The sequence below is a fragment of the Pleurodeles waltl genome, chromosome 1_2 (genome assembly GCF_031143425.1).
Source record: "Pleurodeles waltl isolate 20211129_DDA chromosome 1_2, aPleWal1.hap1.20221129, whole genome shotgun sequence".
Classification (NCBI taxonomy): domain Eukaryota; kingdom Metazoa; phylum Chordata; class Amphibia; order Caudata; family Salamandridae; genus Pleurodeles; species Pleurodeles waltl.
Genome location: NC_090437.1, coordinates 1,296,611,332 through 1,296,638,869, shown reverse-complemented (window position 1 = coordinate 1,296,638,869; position 27,538 = coordinate 1,296,611,332). Strand labels below are relative to the sequence as shown.

The 27,538-nt window shown below is 45.5% G+C and overlaps 1 protein-coding gene across 1 annotated transcript in view; it reads left to right on the top strand.

Moving 5' to 3' along the window:
- ATP6V1B1 (ATPase H+ transporting V1 subunit B1) overlaps positions 1-27,538 on the top strand; it is a 220,911-nt gene that overhangs the window by 102,411 nt on the left and 90,962 nt on the right. The window contains exons 3-4 of the mRNA XM_069205321.1: positions 14,514-14,612; positions 24,208-24,301. Coding sequence (XP_069061422.1) covers positions 14,514-14,612; positions 24,208-24,301 — 193 coding nt within the window. The remainder of the gene's footprint in view (positions 1-14,513; positions 14,613-24,207; positions 24,302-27,538) is intronic.

Below are 27,538 nucleotides of genomic sequence, written 5' to 3'. Positions count from 1 at the left end.
CCAACCTACATCACCGACTCCACCCTAGCTCCTAGAGGCCAGGGTGGGCACAACCGGCCGGTGCGAGCACTTAGGATAGGTCCTACTGGGGTCTAAATAAAAATAACTTACTGGTCACCAAGGTGTCCCTTTATCCGTGGTGCCGGTAGGTATGATTCAAATATAGCACAACTGGGGGATCTCTAGTTATATTATGGTCCTAGGACCCTAGTCTAAATTGGAATATTGATCAATGTCGACATGTTTCACCCCTTCGAAGGTCTATAAAGTCCCTGTCTTTCATCAGGACAGAAATATAATGTGCCATAGGCTACAAGCACATATACACTGCGAAGGAGCCGACCCTGAGAGTCATCAGAATTTGTTTTGGGAATTCCATTGAAAAATAGATAATTAACAAGGACACCTCCACGTTAGAACAATGAGAATTGAGCTATTAAGGGCACTTAGGGATGTTACTCCAAAGTTTATATATACACATATGTGGTCTTGAGTGGGTTTGCTTTCCCCAAGAAACTTCAAGGAAGTGGACAAGGGGCTTCCAGATGAACTCTTTCTGGACTGCAGACCTTTTCATATCTGCCATGTTTGATATGTACTGAACCTGTCCAAAGTCAAATGAAGAATCCTGCACACAGCGAACTCACCCACCCTGCTAGTTTCCCAAATCTATATTATTTGGTTTCTTTTTATTTTAAAGTTAAGATATTCATTCAGATGAGTTTGCCAGGTTGTGAGATTCAAGCTGTTTTCATCTTTGTTGATCTTTCAAAACGCAGCTGTAGCCAAAGTGACATGACACATCTTTTGGTCTGAGGTGACATCACAGGCTGTACTCACAGTTCCACCTTTAGCCTCTTCATAGCCTCCTATTTAAAACTGTGGGACTATAAAGGGCAAGGAGTGAAAGCTGCAGACAGTACACATGACTCTACGGCCCATATTTAAAAAACAGTGGCGTATCAGAGCTGATGCGCCACTTTTTCTGCACCCCCTTACCGGCACCCAACAACACCATTGTTGTGCCATATTTACAATACGGCGGACTATGATAGAAGTCAACACACCAGCGTCAACATTTTTGATGCTATTGTAGTGCTTTGCTACACTAGCGTCAAAAATGTGACTGGCGCAGGCATAATGCGGAGCAAGGGTTTACAATGCATGCATTGCACCACTTTGTAAATATGGCAGTGGAAAAAGCCACTTTAGCTCTGCCTTAGCATAAACAAATGACGCTATGGGGGCATTAGGGGCTCTTAAATATGTCCCTAAGAGATTGCTTACTTTCTGCGCCTGCTGCTGCCTTGATGACTCCTTGAACCAGGGGTAGAAATGCTGTGCCAGGCATAGTACCTGCTACCCCTGGCTACTCCAAACTGATATCCAGGGCCATGTTTTGCTTTCTGGAGCCATTGGTGCCAGATCTGAAATGCCCAATGTGTGGAATCCGGAAACAAACTGGGTAGCACCCATGGCACCTATAGTTTAAATAGAACTACATCGGTCTGAAGTAGCATAGGGAGGCTGCAGAGTTCCACCTCCATGTGTATAAACAGAGAGAGTTCTGTATTGATAAGTAGCACAGTGCACCATGGGGGAGTGTGTGGTTGGCAGAGTTTTTTTATCTATTGTGATCCCATGTTGAAGCGTTTTGGTGTCGCGCATGAGTTACATGTCTTGTGTAGGGATGCTGCACCTAGTGGTGCGATGGAGGAGATGTGTGAGCGATAAGGATGCTAGGGAGGAGGAAAGAGACAGGTGAGAGGGGCAGGTATCTAGTTGGATGGTGTGTGCTATTGGCATTTCAGTTTGCAGCATAGGACTAAAATATTTAAGCCTGATGTACAAAGGCTTTTAATAGTCGCAAACCCTCAGATTCAACAAAACTAAGGGTTTGCGGCCGCTAAAAAACACTTTGTGATGTCCTAACCCAAGCAACAGTTCAGAAAAGGTTTTCTGAATCATTAAATGGGTTCATTAAACATTAAGGAACCCCTTTATGCCAATAGTCACCTTCAACTCATACAATATTGTTTCATACACCGTGTGTACTACACCCCAGCGATGTTACACAAATGGGGTCTGATAGACGCCTGCAACTGTGAGAGATGTAGGGCACCTGAGGCTGGATTCTTCCATTTGGCATGGGAATCTGGGGGGTTCCAGAGATTCTGGGCAGAGGTGGCAACTAACCTATATAAGATTCTGGATGTACCAATTGTCATTTTGCCGCAAGTGGTGCCGATTGGCTGGGTTAAAGATGTACCTGTAGATAACAGGCTGCTGGCCAAGAGGCTTATGGTGAGGCACTGGGCCAGGGGACGCACCCGACTAAATTTTACTGGTTGTCTGAACTGACTTACTGTAACAAACATTTCAAATTATATGCAGAATAAATGTTGATTTCTTCCCATCTTTGGGACATATGGGCATTCTTTACAGGCTATATGGTGCCAGAGGGGGTACCGGAGACCCCAGCTGATTTTCAGATGCCCTCTGTGTCATCTATACTGGGGCTATTACAGGAGTAACCTTTGTGGTGTGGGTTTTGTTGTCTGTGACATGATGTCAAATGTTTATTTTCTTTTGATTGTCTGTCAGTTTAATCCTGAAAATGCAATACATGAAGATTTTTTTTTAAAGACCCCTTTTTTATGAGACATGTAAAGGGCATCACTTCCTAATACCGATTCCTTATGGTATGTATTAAACTTTTTAAATTGAAATTCGGTCGCAGAACATTAATATTTTACCTTCAATCCAAAATTGATTTAAGTAATTTGCAAATGGGAAGTGATCCCGTGGGGGCCCCTTTCTTTTTGAGGATTTGATAAAACGTTTCTAGGCGTAGGCAGTGGGCCTTGGGATGACCACAGTCTGCTCCTAAAAATGGTTTGTTTAACTTTTCATTACTTTTTTAAGCACGCCCTGTTTTACTTTCTGTGATGACTGCAAATTCTATTTTCCATTCTTGTGATGGCTGCAAATTATAGTAGGTTAAAATTTACGACCTAACGCATTAGTATTCATGAGGTAGGTTGAGTTACGACCCACTGCACTTCAGTATTTTGCTGTCCTCTTAGTACATAAGTTGGTTTATAAAATACAACACTGGCTGCAAAATGCTGGTCGCACATTGCGCCCAGTGCTTCATACATCTGTCCTATAGTCCTGTACTCTGCACCCACCCAGCCAAAGGACAATGCATTTATGCTAAAAGGAAGATAATCAGAGAAAACCTGTGATCCATATGGCAATATGCACAAGGCAGAAATGCTGTAGAATTATTAAAATGGTGCTGAATGGCAGTGGAGGTTGGTGATATATTAAATCAGAGGGGCAGAATTTTTTTTTTACAAAAAAAAGTTTCACTTACCTTACATTGTCTGCAGCACGTCCTTGATGTTCCTGGCTCCAGACTCCAGTTAGCGTGCGAGGTCCCACAGCCGATTCCATCATCCAGTCAAGACACTGCTCTCATGCTGTTAAGCAGCATGACTGAAGCATCTGGATTGGCTGGAGCGGGCTGGCTCTCGTCTCCGAAAGCCAATGGAGGCCTGTGCCTGCTCTCCAACCCTGCTGTCTACAACAGCTGGGTTGGAGAGGTTTGGATTTTTCATGTAGGTCTGGCTAGAACAAGGTAGCCAGCCAAACTCACATGCGCACTTCAAACTGAAGTAGCCACTCCTCTGTGCTGCCAATCAGCAACAATGCCGCACTGGCCCCGCCCTCACACTCAGTTTGCTGGCAGAGTGAAAAATAAAATGATAATAAAATCAATGTATTACCACTTTATTTTCACTCTTTCTGTGCAGCAGTGTTTGTTGGGGGTCGATGCTCCTTATCTCCTATGGAGGAATTGACGCTGTTGATTGTGTAAGGTAAGGTTTGTTGCGGAAGCCTGAGGTGGGGGGCAGGGGGTAGGGGCTCAAACGGATGGATTCATGTAATGTCAATAACAGCTGAGAAATTATTAGAGCTTCTTTCAGGCCAGCACACCTGGCTCGGCCACCTTAGCTCATGTGTGCTTTACAGCCAGGGGCCTTTATAGAGGCTAGTGAATCAAGGGGCATATTTATACTCTGTTTGCGCCGAAATGTGCGTCAAAATTTTTGACGCACATTCGGCGCAAACCCTGCCCCATATTTATACTTTGACGTCCGACGCAGCGGGCGTCAAAGTTCCACCATGTGTGCCATTTTTTGGAAGGGGGAACCAGCCTTGCGTTAATTATATGCAAGGTAGGCGTTCCCTTCCAAAAAATGACTTTAAGGCCTGTGCCCCATATTTATACTGTGACGTCATTTTGACGCACAGGAGGGGGCAGGCCTTAAAAAACGGCGCCCAGCCTGATGGGCGCCGTTTTTTAACGCCTGGGTCAGGGCAGGCGTTAAGGGACCTGTGGGCTCAGAAGGAGCCCAGAGATGCCCTCCCATGCCCCCAGGGACACCCCCTGCTACCCTTACCTACCCCAGGAGGACACCCAAGGATGGAGGGACCCATCCCAGGGAAGGTAAGGTAAGTTCAGGTAAGTTTTTTTTTACGTATTTTTTTTGTGGCATAGGGGGGCCTGATTTGTGCCCCCCTATATGCCACTATGCCCAATGACCATGCCCAGGGGACATAAGTCCCCTGGGCATGGCCATTGGGCAAGGGGGCATGACTCCTGTCTTTGCTAAGACAGGAGTAATTTCAATGGGGGTTGGGCGTCAAAATAAATGGCGCAAATCGGGTTGAGGCCTGAATTTTGCCTCAGACCTGACTTGCCCCATTTTTTGACGCCCAAGCTCCATTTTCCCCTACGCCGGCGCTGCCTGGTGTGAGTCATTTTTTTTTACGCACACCAGTCAGCTGCGCCGGCTAACGTCATTCAATAAATAAGGCGCCCGCATGGCGCTTTGGAATGGCGTTAGCCGGCGGTAAAATTTTTGACGCACAACTGCGTTGGCGCAGTTGTGCTTCAAAAAGTATAAATATGGGCCCAAATGTTTTATTGATGCAGTAGAAAGAGCTCTATTTAAAAGCAGACTTGTAAAATATGATCGGGGCTAGGACATTATGCGCCCTTACTTATCTGACTCAGTATTTATTGATGGGCAGGTATTACACTCATATTAGATGTGATTTGATTTGGTTGTTTATAAAGCTCAGCGAACACCACTCCTGGACTTCATGGCGCTAGAGAAAAAAACAACCAGAATCATCTATGAGCCCAGTAATGTTCCAGTTACTAAATCCACCTGGAGGGCCCGTCCATGGTAGGTGTAGGTCACAGCCCGCAGCTGCTTTGCCATAAAAGCTGGATTCGGTGTCTCCTGACTCGGAGGCCGGTGAGCACCAAGAACAGGCCACACACGCAGTTTTTGTGCCTTTTGTGTTTGCACGCAGGGGTGGCGCTTGTCATGTGCTGCCTGCACACATGCCACCTGGCTGCTTGCACACAGACAGCCAAGGCCCACAGGCCAAGGGCTGGACATTCGGCCTGTCAAGCGCCCCACAAAAGTATGCTTAAAAGACCAGAATGTCACTTCTCTTTGCCGCCACTTAGGAACAACAACAGAAGAAATCGCTCAGAAAATCGCTGGTGTATTCTTGTCAAAGGATTGGGGACCGGTGGAGTGTGCTAAACTTTGGTTCCTTTCCCTAATCAGCCGTTCTCTGATTAGACCCCCTCATTACTGGGTTAGCCAGTGACCCCGCCATCTTAGCTTGGGCACATTCTATTCAGGGCCCAACCTGACCTTGGACAGATTGGCAACTTCGTCCTCAACCCAGCGCAGTTTGATTTTTAGTTGCCCAACTTGTTGGCAATAGTAAGCTTTTAACACCCCTTAATGTGGTACCGACTGACAGAGCCCCTTTCTGCGCCCAAGAAGAGCTATGCACCCTACTAAGGAGGCAAAAGTCTTCCCACACCAGTGAGGCAGCAGGGAAAGGAGCAGAGCTTGCTTTCACCCCCACGAATGAGCTGCATCAAACTATATCCCAAGCAATGTATGTCTGAGGCGATAGCAACACATAAGTATCGTTGAATGGCTTATTTAAGTGCATAAACAGAGAAGTAGAAATGGGATATTCTTGCCAAGTTTTATTCGATTTTGAAGTAAAAAATATTTCCTCCTATATCCCTATATTCATTCGTTTTTGTAGGCCTTTCGGTGTTTGCAGCCTGGCATCCATTTTGTGGGCCGTTCAGTGTAAGTAGCTCGGCATCCATTTTGTGGTCTTTAGTATACATAGAGTGTCCACCGTTTTGTAGCTGTTCCAGTGTATTTAGTGCAGCATCCATTCTGTGACCCTGGTTTTGTTTATGACGGCACATTTGAATACGCTTCTCTCCTCGGTGGATTGCTAATTAGTCAGCTGCACCTGCAGACAGTAGCTGATGAACTTTGTAGACAGATGCAATAAGTAAACAATAATGGGGGTGAATATATGGTCTGGTGGTGCGTCCAATTAGAGGAGAGCACCCTTCAAAGTAGAATGAACTAACAAGCATCCAAGTGCCCAATTAAAATTCTTCTTCATTGTTCATCAAATATTAAAAGCATACAATAGCCAACACGTTTCGTTCCTTTTAACATTTTGGAACTTCTTCAGGGCAAAACCCATGCGTAGGTTTCCAAGGTATGACCAACTATCCATCCTATGATTCCATTGTCACTTTTTTGGGGTAATCAATTTTAAAAGCGAAGAATAAAACATTGTAAACAATAAAACATATATATTTACTTTTGCTGACAAACTTGAAGACATAGTGATCTAGAATGTAGTCGGCATTACACTTGTGACAGCAAAATGAACACAACAGGCTTGCTTCCTAAACATTCTATCTTTTGCATTAGATTTAAAACCAGCCAGAGAAAACAAAGCAAAACACTCCAGTTTGGTAAACCATAGTTGGAAACCATACTCCGAGCATAACAACTCAGTGGTAGCACAGGGTGAGATTCTGCATCTGGCCCACTCACGTGCCCAATTATGGACTAGAAGGACTAAGGGATGGGTCGCAAAAAGTGGTCACAAACTGTGAACCAACTTTTTCATCCTGTGTTTGATTTTGCGATTCAGCCTGCGTACTAATAAGTTACACTGCACAATCTCCAGTCGCAACTGGTCGTGAACTATTTGAGAACCCGTGTGATTTGCTATAGATTTGGGGACAGTGTCCTCCAAGAAACAGAAGACCACCATCTCTATCCTTGCATTCCCAAACAGGAAACGTTTTAAAGCAGCCCTTGTCCTTTAAAAGAATCAAGGCTGCTTTTAAGAAACGTTTCCCATTTGGGAAAACTTCAAGGGGAGCAGACACTGATTCCCTGGACCACCACTGACTCCCTCTGAGGCTGCTGACACAGTTCACATAGTGGAAGGTGTCCCAAGTGAACACCTCCCTCTTTGCCAATCAGCTTCCACCTCCTTAAAGATGTTGGTAACTGATCAATCATTTGTGACTGCAACTCTGGTTGCAAACCATTGATGGATACCATTTTGACTTGCAATTAGAAAAGGACGCCACCTCCTAACTGCGGTTCAGAATAGATTGTAAAACCCATTTTGTGAGTTGGATACGCTTTGTCAACATAGAAATAAGCAAGTTTGTGGTTATTAATCCTGTGATTTTGTAAACTGCAAGGTTTGCAACTGCGCTAAGGCGTTATACACCTGGTCCTACATGCGTTAGCATACGGGAGTCTCACAAAACATATTGCCTTTTGTAATACAGAAGCTCCCCACCCTCCTGAATGGAATCCCCGTACTGGGAATTAACCTTTTTCCGATGCGCCTTTACTTTAACTTGCTCATTGAAACTAAAAACAAGTCCTTTCTCGCTTTTAAAGTACCTGCCCATGATCCTTCACGCTTCCCGACGTGCTTGGTGCACCCATTCACCCCCTCCCCTGCCTTAGCTGCCACTGCACTCATTGAGGGAGGGGCCGAGGCTGTTCATGTCCTCCTTTCTGCTGGCGTAGGTATCTCCTCCTGCCCCCGCACACTCACCGATCTCACTACCAGTTCAGCACTTGTCTTCGCCCTGCATGACCTGCTTTAGGTAAGAGGACATCCGTGGTGGTGTTAAGTGCGGGCACAGTTTTGTTCTTATTTTTTCCAGGTCGCCACCTGACATGTAGGAACTATCTGACTCCTCCTTCACTCGTAGCTTGGCTTTTGGCAGTGAACATGCCAACACCGCAGGTCCTGCGCCTCTTGAGCCTCTCCAGGCTCACCCAAGCTTGATCCAAAACCCTGGGCCTCAGCCCGCCCTCCTGCGCACAATATTTGCTGTGCTTCCCTCACCGCTTTAGATTGTTCTGCCATCGCTACTCCCCTCTAGCTTCCTACACTGCGACCACAGTAAATACCTTAATCGGCTATTATATTCACCAATCTCTGCGCCAGACTACACCACACTGCCATCTGAGATAAAGCACTAGATTGGATCAGGTCCTTCCTCACCTCAAGAACACAGAGTGTCAGACTATCGCCGTTCACGTCAGAACCCAAAGACACATGCTGTGTTGTGCCCCAAGGATCACCCCTCAGCCTGACGCTTTTCAACATCTACATGGCCTCCCTAGCCAAGATCGTCAAACAACACGGGCTAAACATAGTCTCCTACGCCGACGATACTCAACTGATCCTCTCCCTGTCTGATGACTCTGCAAAGGCCAAGAGAAATTTTCACAATGGGATGAGAGCAGTCGCCACCTGGATGGGAGCCAGCTGCCTCAAACTCAACTCTGACAAGACAGAGATCCTCGTAATGGGATCCACGCTTCTGCCTGGAATGACTCCTGGTGGCCCACCGCACTGGGAAACGCCCCCGCTCCCACGGACCACTCACGCAATCTGGGCATCATCCTGGACTCCTCTATATCCATGACCCGCCAAGTCAGCGCCGTCTCATCATCATGCTTCCACTCTCTCTGACTCCTGCGAAAGATTTTCAAGTGGATCAACTCCAACACGAGGAAGACAGTCACCCACGCACTTGTCACTCGCAAACTGGACTACAGCAACTCACTCTATGCCGGCATCACCAGGAAACTACAATCAAGGCTACAAAGAATCCAGAATGCAGCAGCCAATGTCATCCTGGACATCCCCCGACACAGCCACATCTCCTCCCACCTCAGAGACCGACACTGGCTCCCAGTCATCAAACGCATCACATACAAACTCCTGATCCACACCTACGAGGCACTGCACAACATAGGACCGGCGTACCTCAACCACCACCTCACCTTCTACGTACCCAACAGATGTCTCTGTTCTTTCCAGCTCGCACTTGCAGCCGTTCCCAAGATCTAGAAAAGCAGGAGGAAGATCCTTCTCCTACCTCGCAGCCCGGACATGGGACACGCCACCTCTCAAGCTCAGGCAGACGCATCACTGAAGCAGTTCAGGAAGGACCTCAAGACCTGGCTCTTCTACAGAGCAGCACGCCCGCAAGCAGCGCCTTGAGACCCTAGGGGGGTTTAGCCGCACTTTAAAAATCACGGATTGATTGATATGATCTCTGACCACACTGTCATAGTTTAATCAAATTGCCTGACCTGGCAAAATTGACTAACCTGCCTACCAGGACCGCATCACATGAACTAGCACTGACCTAACTGTCACTTAAAACTTCGCCCTGCCTCAAACTAGCCAACTGGGGACCCCCCTGAGCTGGTCTGCGCCACCTGCCCGAAGTACCTTTTCCCTCTCACATTTAATAGAAACATGTCTTCCTGCTGAGATCTCTGCACAGGAACGAGGCGAGACAGAGGTCCCTGCCTGTAGGGTTGTGAATAGTATTTTGCAGCACATGAGTAATACTTCTGCAGTGTTACTTTAGGTACCACAAAATGCAGTTTGTGAGTTGGTCCCACTGTCTATAAACGTTGACGTTTCTCATAATCTGTTAATGTTTTTACATGGCTCTATTATTCCATTTTCATTGTTTCCCATAGTTCATATTAGATTTTTGGGAAGTTCCACTCGGAAGGGCTGATGTGTGTGGTGATAAATCCACAGTGTAATTTTGAAACCCTGGTATAGATGGAAATATGACACGTGGAGTAATGAACAGTCTACCTCGGTACCATGATCATGTGAATAACTTGTACAGGGGTTGGCCAGTTAAAACTCGGTCATTTAAGGCTTTACATCCTTTGGTAGTCAACGTATCAACAATTCTTTGGCCAGCTGACTGGCTTATTTGATGCTGATGTTGGGGGCTCCCCCCAGAATGGTGATAGATGGGTAGTTAGAAAGACAGAGACAAACAGAGAAGATAGATCGATAGATAGGCAGACAGTAATGCAGTCAGACAGACAGAGATAGATCGACATATAGATAGACAGAAAGACAGATAGGGAGACAGAGAAGGTAGATCGATAGATAGACAGACAGAGAGACAGAGAAGATAGATTGATAGACAGACAGAAAGACATAGGGAAACAGACAGAGAAGATGGATCGATAGATACATAGACAGACAGACAGAAAGACATAGGGAGACAGACAGAGAAGACAAATCGATAGACTGACAGAGAGACAGAGAAGATAGATCGATAGATAGATAGACAGAGAATATAGATCGATAAATAGACAGACAGACACACAGATGGCTTAGGGTTTTAACCCTGTCAGGCGCGACAGAAGATGCCTCAGAGCTGGGATCCCAGGCTTCAGACTTCAGTCACTGGTCACTCTATGGCCGGTTTTGCAGGACACAGACAAGCTTCCTCCTGTCGCTGTTGCTTGGTGCATTCTTGCTGCCTTTAGAGCTCCCAGGCCTGAGGTGGACCTGCGCCTCTGAAGTCAATAAATCAATAACTATTAAGTGCTTGTTACCGATATTTGGTTGACCTGGAGGTCACAGGTTCAGAATCCGGCCGGGCCAACTCATTTCTAATATCATTTTGAGCTTCATAAGTTCATGATTAGAAAAGTGGTTAATTGTAAGGCCTGGTATTTACAGCACTTCGAAGCAGTATAAAGCACTACACCAGAGCAAGCATTTATTGATGGATCAAGATGCAGCAGCCGAGCGAGCCTTCCTCCCACGCCTGGCCTCCTGTAAATGTACACAATCTGTAGATCGGGAATAATCCAGCGCTATCAGTCCTGGAGTAAAGCTCCCCGCGCAAGCCCCCCTCCCTCTCCATTTATTTAACGATGCCCTGTCAGCCTGGATAAAACCCAGGCCATTATTTTAATGACCTGTCAAGAGAACGAAGGAAAGCAGATTATAGAACATTTTACTTAGGGCTCAAATTCATCCGCCTCTTTAAGATTAGAACCAGTGCGGCCATCCCTCACCAGGTGCCCCTGCAATATAGTTTAATGCAACAGTGACAATTCAAATTACTGGATTTCTCTGGGCACTAAAAACGTAGGGTAAGAAGCTCAGGTGACGGTGTTTTCTGGTGTATTTTTAGGTAGAGCTGGATGTCACCTGCACCCTGAGAGATCTTGGTGTTATTGATGCTCTGGAGAACCCCCCTGAGCTCCCTAGAGCCTGAACATTGATGGAGCTAGGATGGATCATGGGGGTCTCCGCGGGTTACAGAGATGGTGCACTGCAGGTACTCATCGGAGTTACCTGAGGTGGTGCTAAGAGGGTGTTGAGTAGGGTTTAATGCTCACCAGTGTTGATGGCTGAAGAAAGAGTCAGCGGGATGAGAAGACATGGGCCGAGGGTGTTGGTCTACTGACGCGTGTCCTCGACTCCTGGGATGGTGGCTGCCTCAGTGCTCTCTTGGGGTCTGAGTCCAAACTACTAATCGGTGTTGATTTGCTTCTTACTATGGAGTAAAAGGCCACGCCTTTTCAATGAATTTATTCTGTAATGGTCGGTGCGTCACTGGTTGTTCTTTGGTTAGATCAGCAGGATCCATGTTTGTCCAGGAGTTGCATGAGTACATTTTGGAAAGTAAAAACAATGGAATTCTACAGCTGGCGTAGATTTCCAGAATTACCCAACAGGTCAATAGCCTACTGCGCAAGTAGGTGCTAACCTACGATAGTAGATTACTTATGACGGGGCCTCCAAGAGGTTAGCTGTTGCCCCACAGTGAAGAATACATACCTATCTAAGCTCTCTCTGCTGTTATCATACTTCAGTTGTTCTACTGTAACAGAACATGGTTAATTCTCTGTGGCGCACTGGTGTCCGCCTGTTTCAGGGGCCCTCCCATGTACACACATTACATCAGAGAAGATGGAGGTGTTTGTATGCACATAGGACAAATTTGTGCACATGGACTCATTGGAATACACCAAGCTTCCGTCTCTTAACAATTTCCATCCCAGGTCCACACCCATAACAAGCAGTGTTATCTACAAATGTGTTGCTTCAAGGAAGAATTTCCGGGTGAAATTCCCTCTTCCTTTCATCACCCCTTACACTTATTATCTTAGAAGATTGCCAGTTCTGGCTGGAAAATGTTCTTGACCCATCTGATGGGCAGTAAACTTGCCTATTCGGTTCGACTGCACATGTGATGTGAACTCAGCACTTTCCACGTTTACACCTCCACTATGTCCTCATGTGTTCTCATCTTTAAAAAAGCTTGGACTCGTCATAAATACACAGTTCCAAAGGCAGGTTCATGATGAGCAAATGTTCTTCTCCTTAAGCATTCACCAGCCTTCTCCCCCTGTTGTATGAAAAACAAACATCCACCAAGAAACACACGAGTGGCGCATTCTCTGAGGCCATGCAAAATCAACCTAGACAAGCAGTTAGAGATGAAATTAGATTTCCAAAGCATAGAGAAGTTTCATCGTCTAATGATGTATATTCGTTTGTTTGTGAGAATACAAAAATATACATTTTAAGGAATCTGGGGCCAGATGTAGGAAACGTTTTGCATGGCGCAAACTGCGAAGTTTGCGCCATGCAAAACGCGCATCGCGATGCACATTCCCATTTTGCGAGTCGGTACTGACTCGCAAAATGGGAATGCGACTCGCAAATAGGAAGAGGTGTTCCCCTTCCTATTTGCGATTTGCAGCGCAATACAGTATTGCTTTGTGACTGCGAACGCAGTCGCAAAACAATTCGCAGTTAGCACCCATGTGAAGTGGTGCTAACTCATTCGCAAAAGGGAAGGGGTCCCCATGGGACCCTTTCCCCTTTGTGAATGGCTCTCAAAATATTTTTTCAGAGCAGGCAGTGGTCCTATGGACCACTGCCTGCTCTGAAAAAATGAAACCAAATGGTTTCATTTTCATGAGTGTATTGCAACTCGTTTTCCTTTAAGGAAAACGGGCTGCAATACAAAAAAAAAAAAACTGCTTTATTAAAAAAGCAGTCACAGACATGGTGGTCTGCTGTCTCCAGCAGGCCACCATCCCTCACAAGGGGGTCGCAAATTGCGACCCACCTCATTAATATTAATGAGGTGGGTCTTTGCGACCCCCTTGCGATTCGCAGATGGTGTCAGGGACACCATCCTGCATATGGGATTGCGACTCGCAAATTGCGAGTCTCAATTCTATTTCTACCTACATCTGGCCCCTGGTGTTTAACGTATATGCACTGCCTTGCATTACTCCAGATTTACCAAGCATCGCAAAGCCATGCAAGGTCGTCTTGCGTGGCTTGGTAAATCTGACTTTAGTGTTGCGTAGCCCATGCGTTACCTTGCGTGAAGCAAGGGCAACACAACACTTTGATAAATCTGGCCTCGATCCCAAGGTATGAGGTAGTTAGAGATGGTGTACCTGTAGCAGATATTGTGGCTGGTGGTGGCTCGCCTGCAGGAAATGCGATGAAAGGAGGGACCTTCCCTGTGTGTGAGGGAATAGGAGAAGCCCCGCTGGTAGGAGAGGATGTATTTGGAAAGTGTCCGCACTCTATGAGATGAGTTAATTTAGCATGACTCACTGTGGGACAAAAGATGACTGGAGATGCTCACATTTACACAATAAGGCAACAAAAGACAGCTCCCCTGCAGACAAGGCAACTGGAGGTGCCTTGCAGGTAGAAGATGTGACATAAGTGCTATTTAAAAGGACAGGTCTTCCATGGACTCTTGCTCATACACAGGAAAACAAATCCAAGAGCTTTAAGCAAATAATGTAAGAAATGCAGAGTATGACGTGCAAACAAAGCCTCTCCTAAGCTGTACTGCATAAGGCAACATACTTAGAAAACACAATAGTTTGGCATATCCTCACCTATGTTGTGTGTCAGAATAAATCTGTGTTCGTTTTAATAAACTGAGCTATCTGAACATCCAGATCTACTTGATTGTCCTAAAACCCTGATATATACGATTTTGGGCTGGAATGGAGTGATTAGAACAACACATTTTGTGCATAATTTGTTCGAAAAAGTAATACAATCTACTTAATAACTTTGGTATTTTAGGAAGCTGCAGCTTTAATGTATCAATTTTCAAATGACTTTTATAATTTGTGCCCTATTTTTCTGAGTCTAAGCTCCATTTCTGTAAAGCATTGTGAGGGTTAAAAGCATAACTGATTGTGCTTTTGTTGCCTTTTTGTTTATAGTTTGCCAAGTTTGCCGAAATTGTAAACTTCACTCTTCCCGATGGGGTTGTTAGAAGTGGACAGGTACTGGAAGTGGTTGGAAAAAAAGCAATTGTTCAGGTAAAATAAATTAATTTGTTTTGTTTTTAAGGATCCGGCCATCTGGACCTTTCCATGGCTATTCACGATCTGTTGTGCTGTTGTTTAAGCTGTTTGTGCCTGCACATACTTGATTTTGATCTGCTCTTTCATGTATTATGTTGGAAATATATATATAATACACCACCATATAAATATATATATATATATATATATATATATATATATATATATATATATATATATATATATATATATATATATATATGTATATATACAGTCTTTTTTCACATTACATTCATCCAAGCTCTTCAACATAACTCACAAACAACAACATATTGCAATGTGACGGAATGGATGCAGTGTTATATACAAGGTTAGCGTGCCTTCCTGCTTTAGACCTCCTGCTGAAGTCCAGCGCATATATGCAATGACTGAAACATATTGTCATCTGACAACTGCTGCCACGGACGCACATATACATACACACTGTGGTTTTTGATGGCCTTGTTTGCCTAACGCAAGCTGCCTCAGTCCCTCTGTTTGAAGAGCTATGCTTTAATAAGTAGGGATTTTAGATGTGTCTGTACATTTAAGTGGTTTTTCATCACATCAAAGGATATCTACGGAGATGAGGAGACATTTGACATTTATGGGTTGGTCTTAAATGATATTGAACTTGGAAACTATCAGATGAGAACTGATAAAATAAACAAAGAACCAGCCTGGGTCTAAGTCACTTCAGGTTTCCCTGCAACTTAGACAACCAGGGTAGCTGCTTTTGGATACAAAGGGTGATATTACCTCATACTGGTGAAAATGTATGAAAAATATCAGGGAGAGGCCCAAGATCCATGGAATCAGAACATAGTTCCCGGAGCAGCAAGGACATGTAAACTAGGTCTATAGATATACGGATGGAAGCATAAGATGGAAGTGCGTGTCCTCATTCACTCGGAAGAGAACGGCATTGAACAGAAGACTGGATGGCGATACTATGAAGAAAGTTGCGAAACCCACAGTGCGTCTGAGGCGGGAGTATCATGAGTCACATTCAGTAATGTACAAAATATAGAGTAATCGTATTAAATCCAAAAGTTCAGTTCAGAAAAGTTTATTGAAGTGATTTTTGCAGGAAGTCGTTTGCCGTATAAGCAGAGAGCCACAAACAGCCAACACGTGTTTCGCCCCCCTTGGCAGGTCTGCCTGGGGCTTTCTCAAGGCTAAGTACGTAGTCATAGGTGAAAATCCGTTATGGTTGAATATAAAGTAGGTCGGATTGGTCAATCGGTATTAAGTGAACTTAATATATATAATAATACCGATTGACCAATCTGACATACTTTACATTCAACCATAACAGCCTTTACAACACAGTCTTTACCACACATGTACATTTATCATGCATTGTTTTTACCATGCATGAGGAGTCATGTGACACTTTGCTTAAGTTGTATAGCTAAAGAGACAAAGTGCTCATATGTCATTTCTTGAGAGGACCGTGCCATATGCCCAAGGTAACTAAAGTACACTGCACAGTTTAGTATGTCGAAGGCAGTGGCCCGGACAGGTAAAATGAGCAAAGGTTTTTCTGTCTCTGGTCACCACCACTGCATCCCAGTTGGCATGAAAGTAGTTGTTGCACTGGGCTCCGGGTGTCCTCAAGAGCAGGAATCATCTCTCTTGCTCTAGATCAGACACAGTTGAATGGGGCTATGTCCTTCGGGGGTTCTGTAGGATAAGAGAGTGGAGTATAGACTTTTTAGAAGCCAGGAAAAAGAGCTCAGGTTAAAGCTCATTGAAACTGTGACTTTCTTTGGGAGCTTGAAGTGGTTCATTTCATGAACAAGGTGCTGACCATTGATCACCATTTGGTGACTTATTTTCTTCTATCCGTGGCTATCCTGAATGGACCTGTACCACCATTCAGGATAGCCACGTATACCCTCAGCGTCTAGACCCAGAAGGGTTGGATCTATGCCAGAGTTTTAGCATGTTCACCTTAAATACCTTTACAAATAATAAATCCTTCTAAAACGTATTTAGGTAATGTCCAGGCCCTGTATACCTACATTCAATACCTTAGAGTGGGCGTAACACATTCACCTTTAATACATTTACAAAAAACATATTTATGTAAGTAGTGGTTATCCTAGACCCTGGCCTGTGCCCGGGCCCTGTATACCTGCATCCAATACCAAAACATTTTGGGCTAGCCCATCACCTATGACTTTCCATAAGTACAATATAGCCTCTGACTCCTGATTGTGCGGAAAAAACAGTAGGTTTTTTCGAAGAACCCTCACCCACCAACCTAGTTGGTGGCATGCTTCATCCTCAGGTTCCATCCTAAGTTGCCGAGTGCTACGACGCCTGAATTACAGCAGAGCTGGTCATTTTTTTACTTTTTAACCGACTGACGTGAAATCAGTGAAAGTAAAGGTTTTAAAACTACCTTCAGGATATGATATACATAGCAATCGCTACTAAATTTAATCCAGGACTCCTGGACGTTACTCCCATACTTTATGGGACACGTTGCGTAAGTGCTGCCACAGGTCCCAGAGGAGGCCCGGGCCATACTCTCCCAAGCTGTTTCTGATGGGAGAGATGCAGCGAATTTCACAATATGATGTGGACTGGATACGACCGACTAAATAGGTAGATCGGGTGCATCGACAGTGGCCTTGAGATGCCACGCTTGCTTGAGGACATCTGGCTTTCCAGGGGATGTACAAGCCACGCTAATGGGCATGCCCTTCAATGGAGCCTGTCTCTTCAGAGACAAAGCAGACTCGGTGTTCGAGCACTTTAAGGAGTCCCGGGCCTGCCAGGTCCTTGGGCCTCGCAGCTGCCCCTCGACCCTCAGTCTGCTTTTTGCCCCTTTTGTGGCTATGGAAGGGGCACCCAACTACATCACTGTCCCTCCAGCCACCATGCCACCCATGCTGAATGATGTGAGATCCAACGTCCTCATGGATCAGGGTGCCAGCCATCTGCCCAGTCCACCGTGTGGACCCAGTAACAGTTCTAGCGTTAAATCTTGATCGTACCAAAGAGTTCCTGGTGGATGATCAACACTTTATGGGTTATGTGGGTGCGAAGAAAGGTCGGGCAGTGCAAAAGAGGACCATGTTCATATGGGTCGTTCTCTGCGTTAAAATGTGCTACACACTGACTAAGAAGCAACCCCTGGAGGGTTTACTTGCTCACTATACCAGAGCAACAGCTGCAACCACTGCATTAGCATGCAGAGTTCCAGTCCTGGACATCTGCCAGGAAGCAATATGGGCATCGATGCACACATTTACCAAACACTACTGCCTGGACAGGCAGGTCCGTAGAGATGGGTACTTTGCCTGTTCGGTCCTGCTGGACTTCCTAGTATGATCTTCGTTTGAAAACCCATCTCCAGGGATGTATTGCCTGGGTATCTATTCTTAGGTAAGGAATCTGCCACTAGAAGTCTCTATCAGATGAACAAGTTACTTACCTTCGGTAACGCATAATCTGGTAGAGACATATTCTAGTTGCAGATTCCTCACCAACCCACCCATCCTCCCCGCTCTGCAAACTAATTTCTAGGGACAGGGACTTCCCTTTTAGGGCTCTAGTTCTGATTCACCAGTGGTCAGTGTTCTTCATGGCTCCGTGAATCTGGCGTGGAAAGCCATGAAATGAAACTGGCGTCAGTGTGCTGGAGTGGCAACTACATGGGTCCTGCAACATCATATCCGGTGTGCACGACGATGGACATGAAGCCGACCCACACCACCTAACTGCGCACAGGGGTACTGCTCGAGAAAAATCTCTGGATCCAGACTGACACCTGGGGGAAATTCTAAGGTAAAGAATCTGCAACTAGACTATGGCCCTCATTACGAGTGCGGCGGTCTCGAGACAGCCACACTCGCGATAGCGGTCGGACCGCCGCAGACAGGGCGTTCCGATCGCCCCATTATGATCGTGGCGGAGCCGCCACGGTCATCCACCGACACTGCCAAGCTGCAGCCAGCCTGCAGCCTGGCGGTCTCGGCGGTTGTAATCCGCCAGGGCAGCACTGCAAGCAGCGCTGCCCTGGGGATTATGAGTCCCCATCCGCCAGCCTTTCCATGGCGGTAAACATCACCATGAAAAGGCTGGCGGAATGGGGGTGTCGGGCCACTGAGGGCCCCTGCACTGCCCATGCACTTGACATGCACAGTGCAGGGGCCCCCATGCACAGCACCATTGCGCATGCGCGACGTGTGCTCTCGCAACCGATGCACCACAACATTGCTGCTGGCTCAGTTATGGCGACAATGGTGTGGTGAGCTGTTTTCGCCCGCTGACCCAGCGGAACACTCCTAATATGGCGGGCAAAAGACCTCCAGATCTGGCGGCCTTTTGCCTGCAGCGGCTTCAGCGGTCCTAGAAATGGACCGCCGAAGCCGTAATGAGGCCCTACATCTCTACTAAATAATGCGTTACCAAAGGTAGGTAACTTGTTTGTTAGCTTGTTTGGATGATCAAGGCATCCATTTGAAGGCCCTATCGTAGATGGGGAACATGAGATATGGACTGAAGACCTGTGCAAAATGTCTCCTGTAAGCAGAAATTCCCTCCCAAAAAGTTGTTGTGGAAGAAATTTAGCCCACTACCTTTACCCCAACCTGAAATATAATTTCTCAAAAATAGCAAAACTACATGAAGGTGGCGACATTTAAATAAACTTAAAGTTTGCTAACTGAAACCTTTCACTCCACTAATTTGCCAAGTTTCAGAGAGAATCATTCACTTTTGCGTGCCCCCTCTCAGAAATACAGTGGCCACCTTCAATAGGCTCTGCAACCCTTACATTTTACCTAACCTGGTTATGTTTTGACTCTCCCTGAAAAGGGGGCTGCGAGTCATGTATTTTGCTAATCCTGTGCTGTTCCTGTTTCATTCTCTACGTTATATCTGTCTTTTGCTCCCTTTGGTGTTGACATATTGTTTAATATGATGTGTTTTTTGTATGCTTTGTTGAATCGTGTCCTTTTCGGGTGTTCTACAGCACTGATCTGCACAGTGTCTTCTTCCTACTTTAGGAAAATAAAAAGTGAGGAACTTAACAAATCCAACTGCAGAAATAGAACTGAGTTGTAGTGTACAGAAATTTTTCCTGACCTTGCCTAAACTAACTGTCCTTTTTTAATCAATCTGGCCTTTGTTCACTCATCAAGGTCGACTGGGACAGAAACTAGGCCTGAGCACCAAAATAAAAATGGCCCCCTTTAGCGAATCAGATTTGGCCCATATTTGCAAACCAGTGCAAACAAGCATTTGCAATACAGTGGGTCTCACGTTTGCTCGAGTTAGAGTTATTAGCATTGTGAATTCCTAACTGGGCTTTTTTTGCCACATAAATTGAAAATGAAAAGTAAACAGTTGACATAAGCGAGACAATTCAAAGCGCCACAGCTGCCATGAGAGTGAGCGTGAAAGAGAGAAACAAAAGGAAAAAGAAGTTTGCTCGCTGTCAAACGTATCAGCAAACGTGCAATTATTCATGTAACAGGGTGGGTGGCCAAAAGAGTAACAAAACTGCCCCAAGGTGGGACAAACGTAAAACATTTACCAATGATAACAAATGATTTTTGGACGGCAAGCCCATGAACGAGTGAAAGTGATGGGCGTGCGGTGGGTGTGGTTAAAAGCCCACAGATAGATTACAACAGGCCAGGGCGCTTGCGGGCTCGGCCTAAAAACAACACACCACGCCAAAAAACAGGCCCACAAACAGCCAAAAAAAATAGCACATACACTGACCTATAAGACAAGCCCTTTAGGCACTGCCGGATTGCCCAATAAGGTAGTCCAACCCTGCCACTCCCCACAACACCCCTCCGTTCTCCCACCAGCAGTTTATCATACCTCGAGCCAATTTTTCAACTGTGGCAGTTGCCTGGTTGGACTACTGGGGACCTCGACTGGCAAGTGGCCTGATTGTGCTACTTTAATGTCCGCAGGACCTTTGTGGCGGGCCCTCCTCAGTCGCAGGTCTGAGCCATGAGCTGGAGCAGATTAAGGGCAGGTGACACACAGTGCTGTAGGTCACACGTATGCCCGGGTTCTTGCAGGCCACAGAGGCACAAATGTAACATTCTTGTACAGCTAAGCAGGCCAGAGCATGCAGGCATGATAGAAGGTGCAGGCTGCAGGTCACCGCACACTCATGCTGTCAAAGATGATTCTAGTCAAACCTTCAGGGCGACCCTTCTTATTTCAGTTTCACACCTGCAAATTTTCATCCAATTATAGTCGCATAGTTAGTGGACTTGAAAGAATGTCCGCGGTCCACTGCATCTAAATGCCCTCCAGTTGTTGCATCCTATGACTCCACTGCACCCACATGGCCAACACAGATAGGCGGTCCTCATACACATGGTTAGTATCTGACGGATATCTTGAGGGGGAACTCGGAGACCTACCATATTGAACTGCCCCTGGACACAGTGATGAAACAGAGTGGAATAATTCACAATTCAGTTCCCGCAGCTATTCTTGAACCGAACATGTGATTCCTTCATCCTGTGTTTTTGAACATAACATGTGTATTTGTAGAGCGCACATAACCCGTAGGTATCTAGGCACTGAATAACAGATGTTTATTGTTACCCAACTCAATGGTACTCATTATATCGACCTCAGAATTTTGGATGAAAGGCTGAGTGGACCCGCCGGGATTTGAACCTGTGACCATGAGGTCGAACACAGGTTCCTACAGTGGATGCATTAGTCTACTAAGCCACCAGACCCGGCACGGGGGCACAGGAATTGGCGCTAGTATATTCAGTGTGTTTCTGTGTGGCGTCAGTGCTTGTAGGTAGTGGATGTACGGATTAACCACTGGTATCTTCATTACTCCAAGTCCGAGTCTTCCTTGTCACAGTTCTAAAATCCCTCCCTCTTAGATCCCGTGTTAGTCCCAACCACATATTAGTCGGCCTTAGAGATGTATCAGGCAGAGGAGGAGAGGCCTGGGTGCCTTATATGCAGGCAGTAAGGGGGAGTACTACCTATAGGTCTTTGGTGTTTACAACATTGTATATCTATACATATAGTTATGTAAAGATTTGATTTGAAGGCTATGGTGGGTAATTCTGTCTCTTGCTCGAGTCAACTTCAGTTCGGATAGGGATCTTTACTTTGCCTTTTCAGCAGGGACAGGCTGCAAATGGCTGATTTCACAGAAAATAAATAATTCCATTGCATCAAATTGTTGCTCAGGGTGGCCGCAGGTCACACTCAACCCCAGATTGAGTAACCCATCAATGGAACAGTGACACAGCTTGTCACTGAAACTGCAAAGCCATAGAGTAATATTTGAACATTTTTTAAACCTTTTCAGCTCTATATTTACTATATGTACCTCTGTGTTTGTTCTGTACAGATGTCTTGGACGCGTCTAATCACAATGAAATCCACTCATGTAACTCACAATACCTCGCATAAGTGCAGTTCTGTGTCTAGGCGCTGTAAATTACAAGTGTAACAATTAACACATCTTATGCTCTTCAGCTCTGAACCTTCAGAACATGGTGGTGACAAGCATAAGGCCCTCTGGCCCAGCACGTTGGCTTACAGGTTAAACTGATTTTGGCCCTTAGTAATATCCTCAGCAGAAAATATTAAAGTAACTTTATAGCACTGGGTACATTCATCAGCACAGGGGGAACAGAATGCAGGTCAGAGACAGGTATGACTGTGCGCAGGAGGCGGCAGGAGGGGCAAGGGGGCTCTTTTATGTGCCAGTGAAGGTGGGGCGGCCCAGCAGGGAGCGCATGAACTACAACCAGGGAAGATAAGTACCTTGCATTATAAGGGACCCATCCAAGGCGGTGGTATAAGGGCACACAAGGGACTTCCACCACAGGGAAGAGAAGCTGTAGCACACAAGTGATCTGCCTGGCAGGGAGGCCCTTCCGGAGCATTGAGGCTGAGCTGGGGTCTGTCGCTGTAGGCGCAGAGCTAGGGTGTTTGAGTTGTGGGACTCTGCAGGGTATTGGGGTCTGTCTTAGCATGAGTCTAGAACTGGATTCTGGGGCTGTACTCCTGGGGACTGAGAACAGTGGGCTGTCTCTGTGCTGCAGGGGACTGTGGGCCAGGAGTGAACTGCAGGACTCCCTGGAGCCTGCTCTGTGCTGCTGGGAAGAGAGGGACCAGGTCTGGCCTGCTTGGCATTATGGGATAAGGTCTGGTGTGCAGAGGGGACTGTGGGGCCAGGTTTGGACTGCTCAGGTCTGGGGGTGGGGGATCAAGGGAGGGGAAGGGGTCCCAGGGGTGGCGTAGCTATGGCTGTTATGTACTACCCATATAAAGGCATTCCAGATTGATAAATCCCTTTGTTCTGGTCTGGCTTAGTTCACATGTTGCCAATTCTGTGACCTCCACTAGAGATGGGCCTTGGCTCCACCCACATGTTGGGTGCCAGGAGTACATCTTTTGATTGGGCAGGACTTGTGTGCTTCCACAAAAAAAGTGCTTGCCCTCCACACAGCTGTGTTCAATTTGTTTATCCAGCTGTCTGAGTTTGAGCTTTCAGGGACCCACAAATTACATTGTAATGCTATTAAAGTGTCACAGGTAATTAGAGGATGTATGATCTTTTTCTCAGACAGCAGCAGAGATATGCTGAGGGCAGACGTTAATTTATGTGGCTTTTTAGGTCTGGCTTGACAGTGCAACTGTCACTTTTAACCTACATTAATATTATTGTACAATTTGGTGCTTCCAGAAAATATATAAACATTATTTATTATTTTTACCGAGTGTTTGTAGAACGCACTAAGTGCTATATACTATGATGTGAAGGTTGTGAAACTGAAAAACATGAAATTGGGTAACAACATGTTGTTTACAGTGCTTAGAAATACCAGCAGTGCAGTATGAAGCCCTGCAGAAAAAAAACAAGCTAATAAGCATGCTGGGATTTGTAGTTTCATTTTCCCTATTATCAGTATGGCCACTGAAATTACGCGATTTTGCAGCCATAGCATTTGCCACATAAATAAGGATTTGCCGCATAATCCATCGCCTGCTGCATATTTCAGCAAATGGATCCAAACATACTAAAAATGCGACAACCTTTATAACAGCGCAGGGGAAGGCTCTTCGCGAAGGCTATCTGGTTACGCGCCTTTTGCGTATTTATTTATGTGGGTGTCAAAGTGCTGCCTTCGAGGTGGACATTTTGTCCAGAACGTGCCAACGTGTAAAAATGGTAAAACGATTCATAATTAGTAACTTTGTCACAAAATATGTCGCATTACGCAGCCTAATTTACCTTTTCTTGCCGCATAATTTAGCCAACCGTGCATCATAACTTGGTCCTTCCCGGTTGCCTAATGTCAGTGGCCCTGCCGGACAGCTTTGACATTGTTAATGTCGCCCTCTGCAGGAGACATGAGGATGTGAACACCAGAAATATAAAAAAAAGTTTTTGGCCGCAGACACGCGCACGCACGACTAGCGCTCCCCGTGGCAGGAAGGCGCCCCCCACCCACCCCTTTGATTCACACAATTGAACACAACGCCCCGGTGACGCTTCCTCCCTTAATCCCCACTAATTGCCTGGGATTGGATGTCTCCGCAGGTGTTCGAAGGCACATCCGGGATCGATGCCAAGAAAACGACCTGCGAGTTCACCGGGGACATCCTGCGCACCCCCGTCTCCGAGGACATGCTGGGTAGGTGCCGCGGCCTTTATTAATTATCAGGATGCTAATCAATGACAGCTTCAGAACCCGAGCTTCCGGCAGGATCTGGGGGCTCGGCCTGGGCACTGTTCGACTAACATTGCCTGTAAACATTGTGAAAATCCTCAAAAGCTGGTGTTTCTTCCCCTTAGAAAAATACATTTAAATCAGTATATAGAAACTGTTTTGGATCTGCATCGAATATTGCTAAATTATTATAAATGCAAAAAAAGGCAGAATTGAAATGTGTCACACAAATTCATATTTAAGTATCAGCTCATGGCCAGGCCTGCTCGAGTTGTTTAACACGAGTGTTAATTGTAAAAGTCGAAATGATTGGGTTTCACATATTTGTGTCTTTTTTGTTTTTTGTATGCTTCCTCTTTTTGTATAATTTTTGGTCCCAAAAACTGATTTGATCAAAAAATATATTGCATCAGCTGAAAAGGTGGCGGCGTGCCATAGCAGCATTAACTTACCAGCAACCCTCCCCTCCTGGCTTTGGAAATCATGCATGAACAATAAATACCTCGCTAGCTTTTTGTACCTTGTGCACGGTTTTCACCCAAACTGCTGAAAAGTGAATTTTGCATAAATAATGCCTAGACTAATGAGTAGCATTTGTCTCTGCAATGGATTGTGTGAGGTAAATTGGCCACGTATGGGCCAGTGCACCGTGACAACTGTATACAGATGTTTCTGTGTGTTCTTTACCCACCCGTTTGAAGCACAGAATGAAATCATCCTTATTGAGGGTGTAGTACAGTGATATCCAACCCAGCTACAGCAGAACCCGATGTTCAGGAGAAGCGTAGAATTTCTAAATTAGTTTAAGTTAGATCAGTTTGGTCTAAATGCATCTTCTGTGGTTTTTGTGAACACCTGGCATGCTTTCAACAAACCTGGACCTTTGCAGGACATTCCTTGCTTAGCGGGTTTCACGTTTTATTCTGATGTTATCACTTTCCTGTGTCATTGCAAGAGCTTCTTGTGCACTATGAACATGACAATAACAATGTACAGAGGCCTTGAAATCCCACTTTTTAGTATTTGTTATGGAGAAAGTCCTGCTCTTTTCCGAAGCAAAAACTGCATTGGCCCGAGGCAAATCATATTAGTCACCGCTGATTTTTTAAAATATATATTTTCTCTGTGATCATTTTGTTTTTTGTCTTGAGTGTGTCTTCAGCCTTTTAAACATATGTTGACCATTGGCTCCATATAGCCAAAAACTGAACAAATGAATATTTGTATGATGGGAGAGATTGTTCAGGTTGTTTTCTGCAGGATGCAGTTAACAGTGGGTACTGTTTGGAATTAAAATGTTCAACTTTTTCTTTACGATTCATGAACAGAAGGTTTATTAAGCAATGGTTAATGATAATGCTCACCAGAGTGGTATAGAGCTGTTATAATGATATCCGTATTTCAGAGGGGCTTGTGAAATATGACAATCTTTAGAAACACTTTGGAATCTCTAAGTAGGCCAAACCTAGGACTGGAGTAAGGTACAAGTACTGTCTGATAGTGTTTTGTGAATCAGTATAAAGATTAGAGAAGTTGAATACCCAGTGATTGCATAAATATATTTATGTAAAGAGAGACAGTGTCTCCCTTGCAAAATTTACATAAATAGTTAAAGTAACCATCACTGATTGGTTACAAGCAGATGTGAGCCTTAAGCCTCTTTTCACAACCAGGCCGCTTTTAGGCTCTGTGATTTCTACTCCAACCCCAAGTGATCCCAAACGCCCAATTGTTCTGTCTTTACCTTCAGTATTTAACTCTTTTCTCTGGACTTACACAGCTTGACTCATACACCCTCAGCTCTCTGCTCAGAGATACTTCTTACCCTCTCTCTCCTCCGGTCTTTCTGCATCACTAAACTGCAGCTCCAACATCAGGAAAGAAATCTGCGCATTAATCAAGGACTTCACCACATCCACAACTGTCACCGAAACATCAACCCATCACAAGATCTTTGTAACGATCTCTCAAACGTCTTCTGCAGCAAAACTGCAACCATGTGCAGCAACCCTCCCCCCCCCCACCTGCAGCTGGACCCCCGGGCCCTCTCCAGAAGGTTCCCAGTGATGAAAGAAGCCAACACAATCACTACATGCGACACCATTAACATGAATCCATGAAATCCAGTTGGCTGAAATTGAACTTGGACAAGACCGAGGTGGTAGTCTTCAAGACGAACGCCTTGCCTTGAGACTCCACCTCGTTGCCCATAGACCTTGGACCCAGTCCCATGCCCTGCTCACAAGCAAGAAACCTCTGAACCCTCACAGACAACAAAATGGACATGACCGCCCAAGTCAATGCAGTGGTCTCGGCCTACTTCACAACACTAAGGATGCTGAACAAAATCTTCAAGTGGCTACCAGATAACACTAGGAAAACAATTGCCAAAGTCCTCGTCACAAGCAGACTAGACTATGAAATCACCCTGTACACAGGGATTACTAACTAGCTCACAGAACTGCAGACTGTCTAAGATGCAGCAGCCAGACTAGTCCTCAACCTCTCAACCCGAGTCCACATCGCACCACACCACAGGGAACTCCAGTGACTCCCGATACACAAGAGCGTGCACTTTGAACTCCTCACCCACAACTGCAATCTCTCCACAGTACTGGCCCTGCCTACCTGCACATCTGCATTCTCTTCCACCAACCTCCCAGACACCTCCGCTCTGCCGTTCTCTCACTAGCACACACCCCACTCGTACACTAGAGCAGAGCAGGGGGCTACACCTTCTGATCCCTGGACTCTAAAGCCTGGAATGATGTTCCACAACACATCAGAGCCCCCTCCTCGCTTCTCGATTTTTGTAACAGGCTGAAGACCGGGCTTTTTGAGTAAGTCCCCAGGCTTAGCCTCACGTACCTACTACAGAGACCCTAGATACTCTCACGGGTGATTAATGCACTACAAAACACCATTAACATAACATACCTGTCCTGAAGATGACTCCAAACTCCCTGAGTTGAAACGCCATCATCATTGTGGTATCTCTACCAAGAAAGGATTTTGTGACAAGATATTTAATTTTGTTCACAATACAAGATAATTCGATGTTCATATGATTTTTATTTTTCACACATCCCTCTTCTTGTTTGGTTTAGACACCTAGTGAAAACACCTTTGAACACTGAGCTCTTTTTCACCTTGCTCTGTGACATTCCTTTCTCAGTCCCGCATAGATCCTCAAAGAAAGGG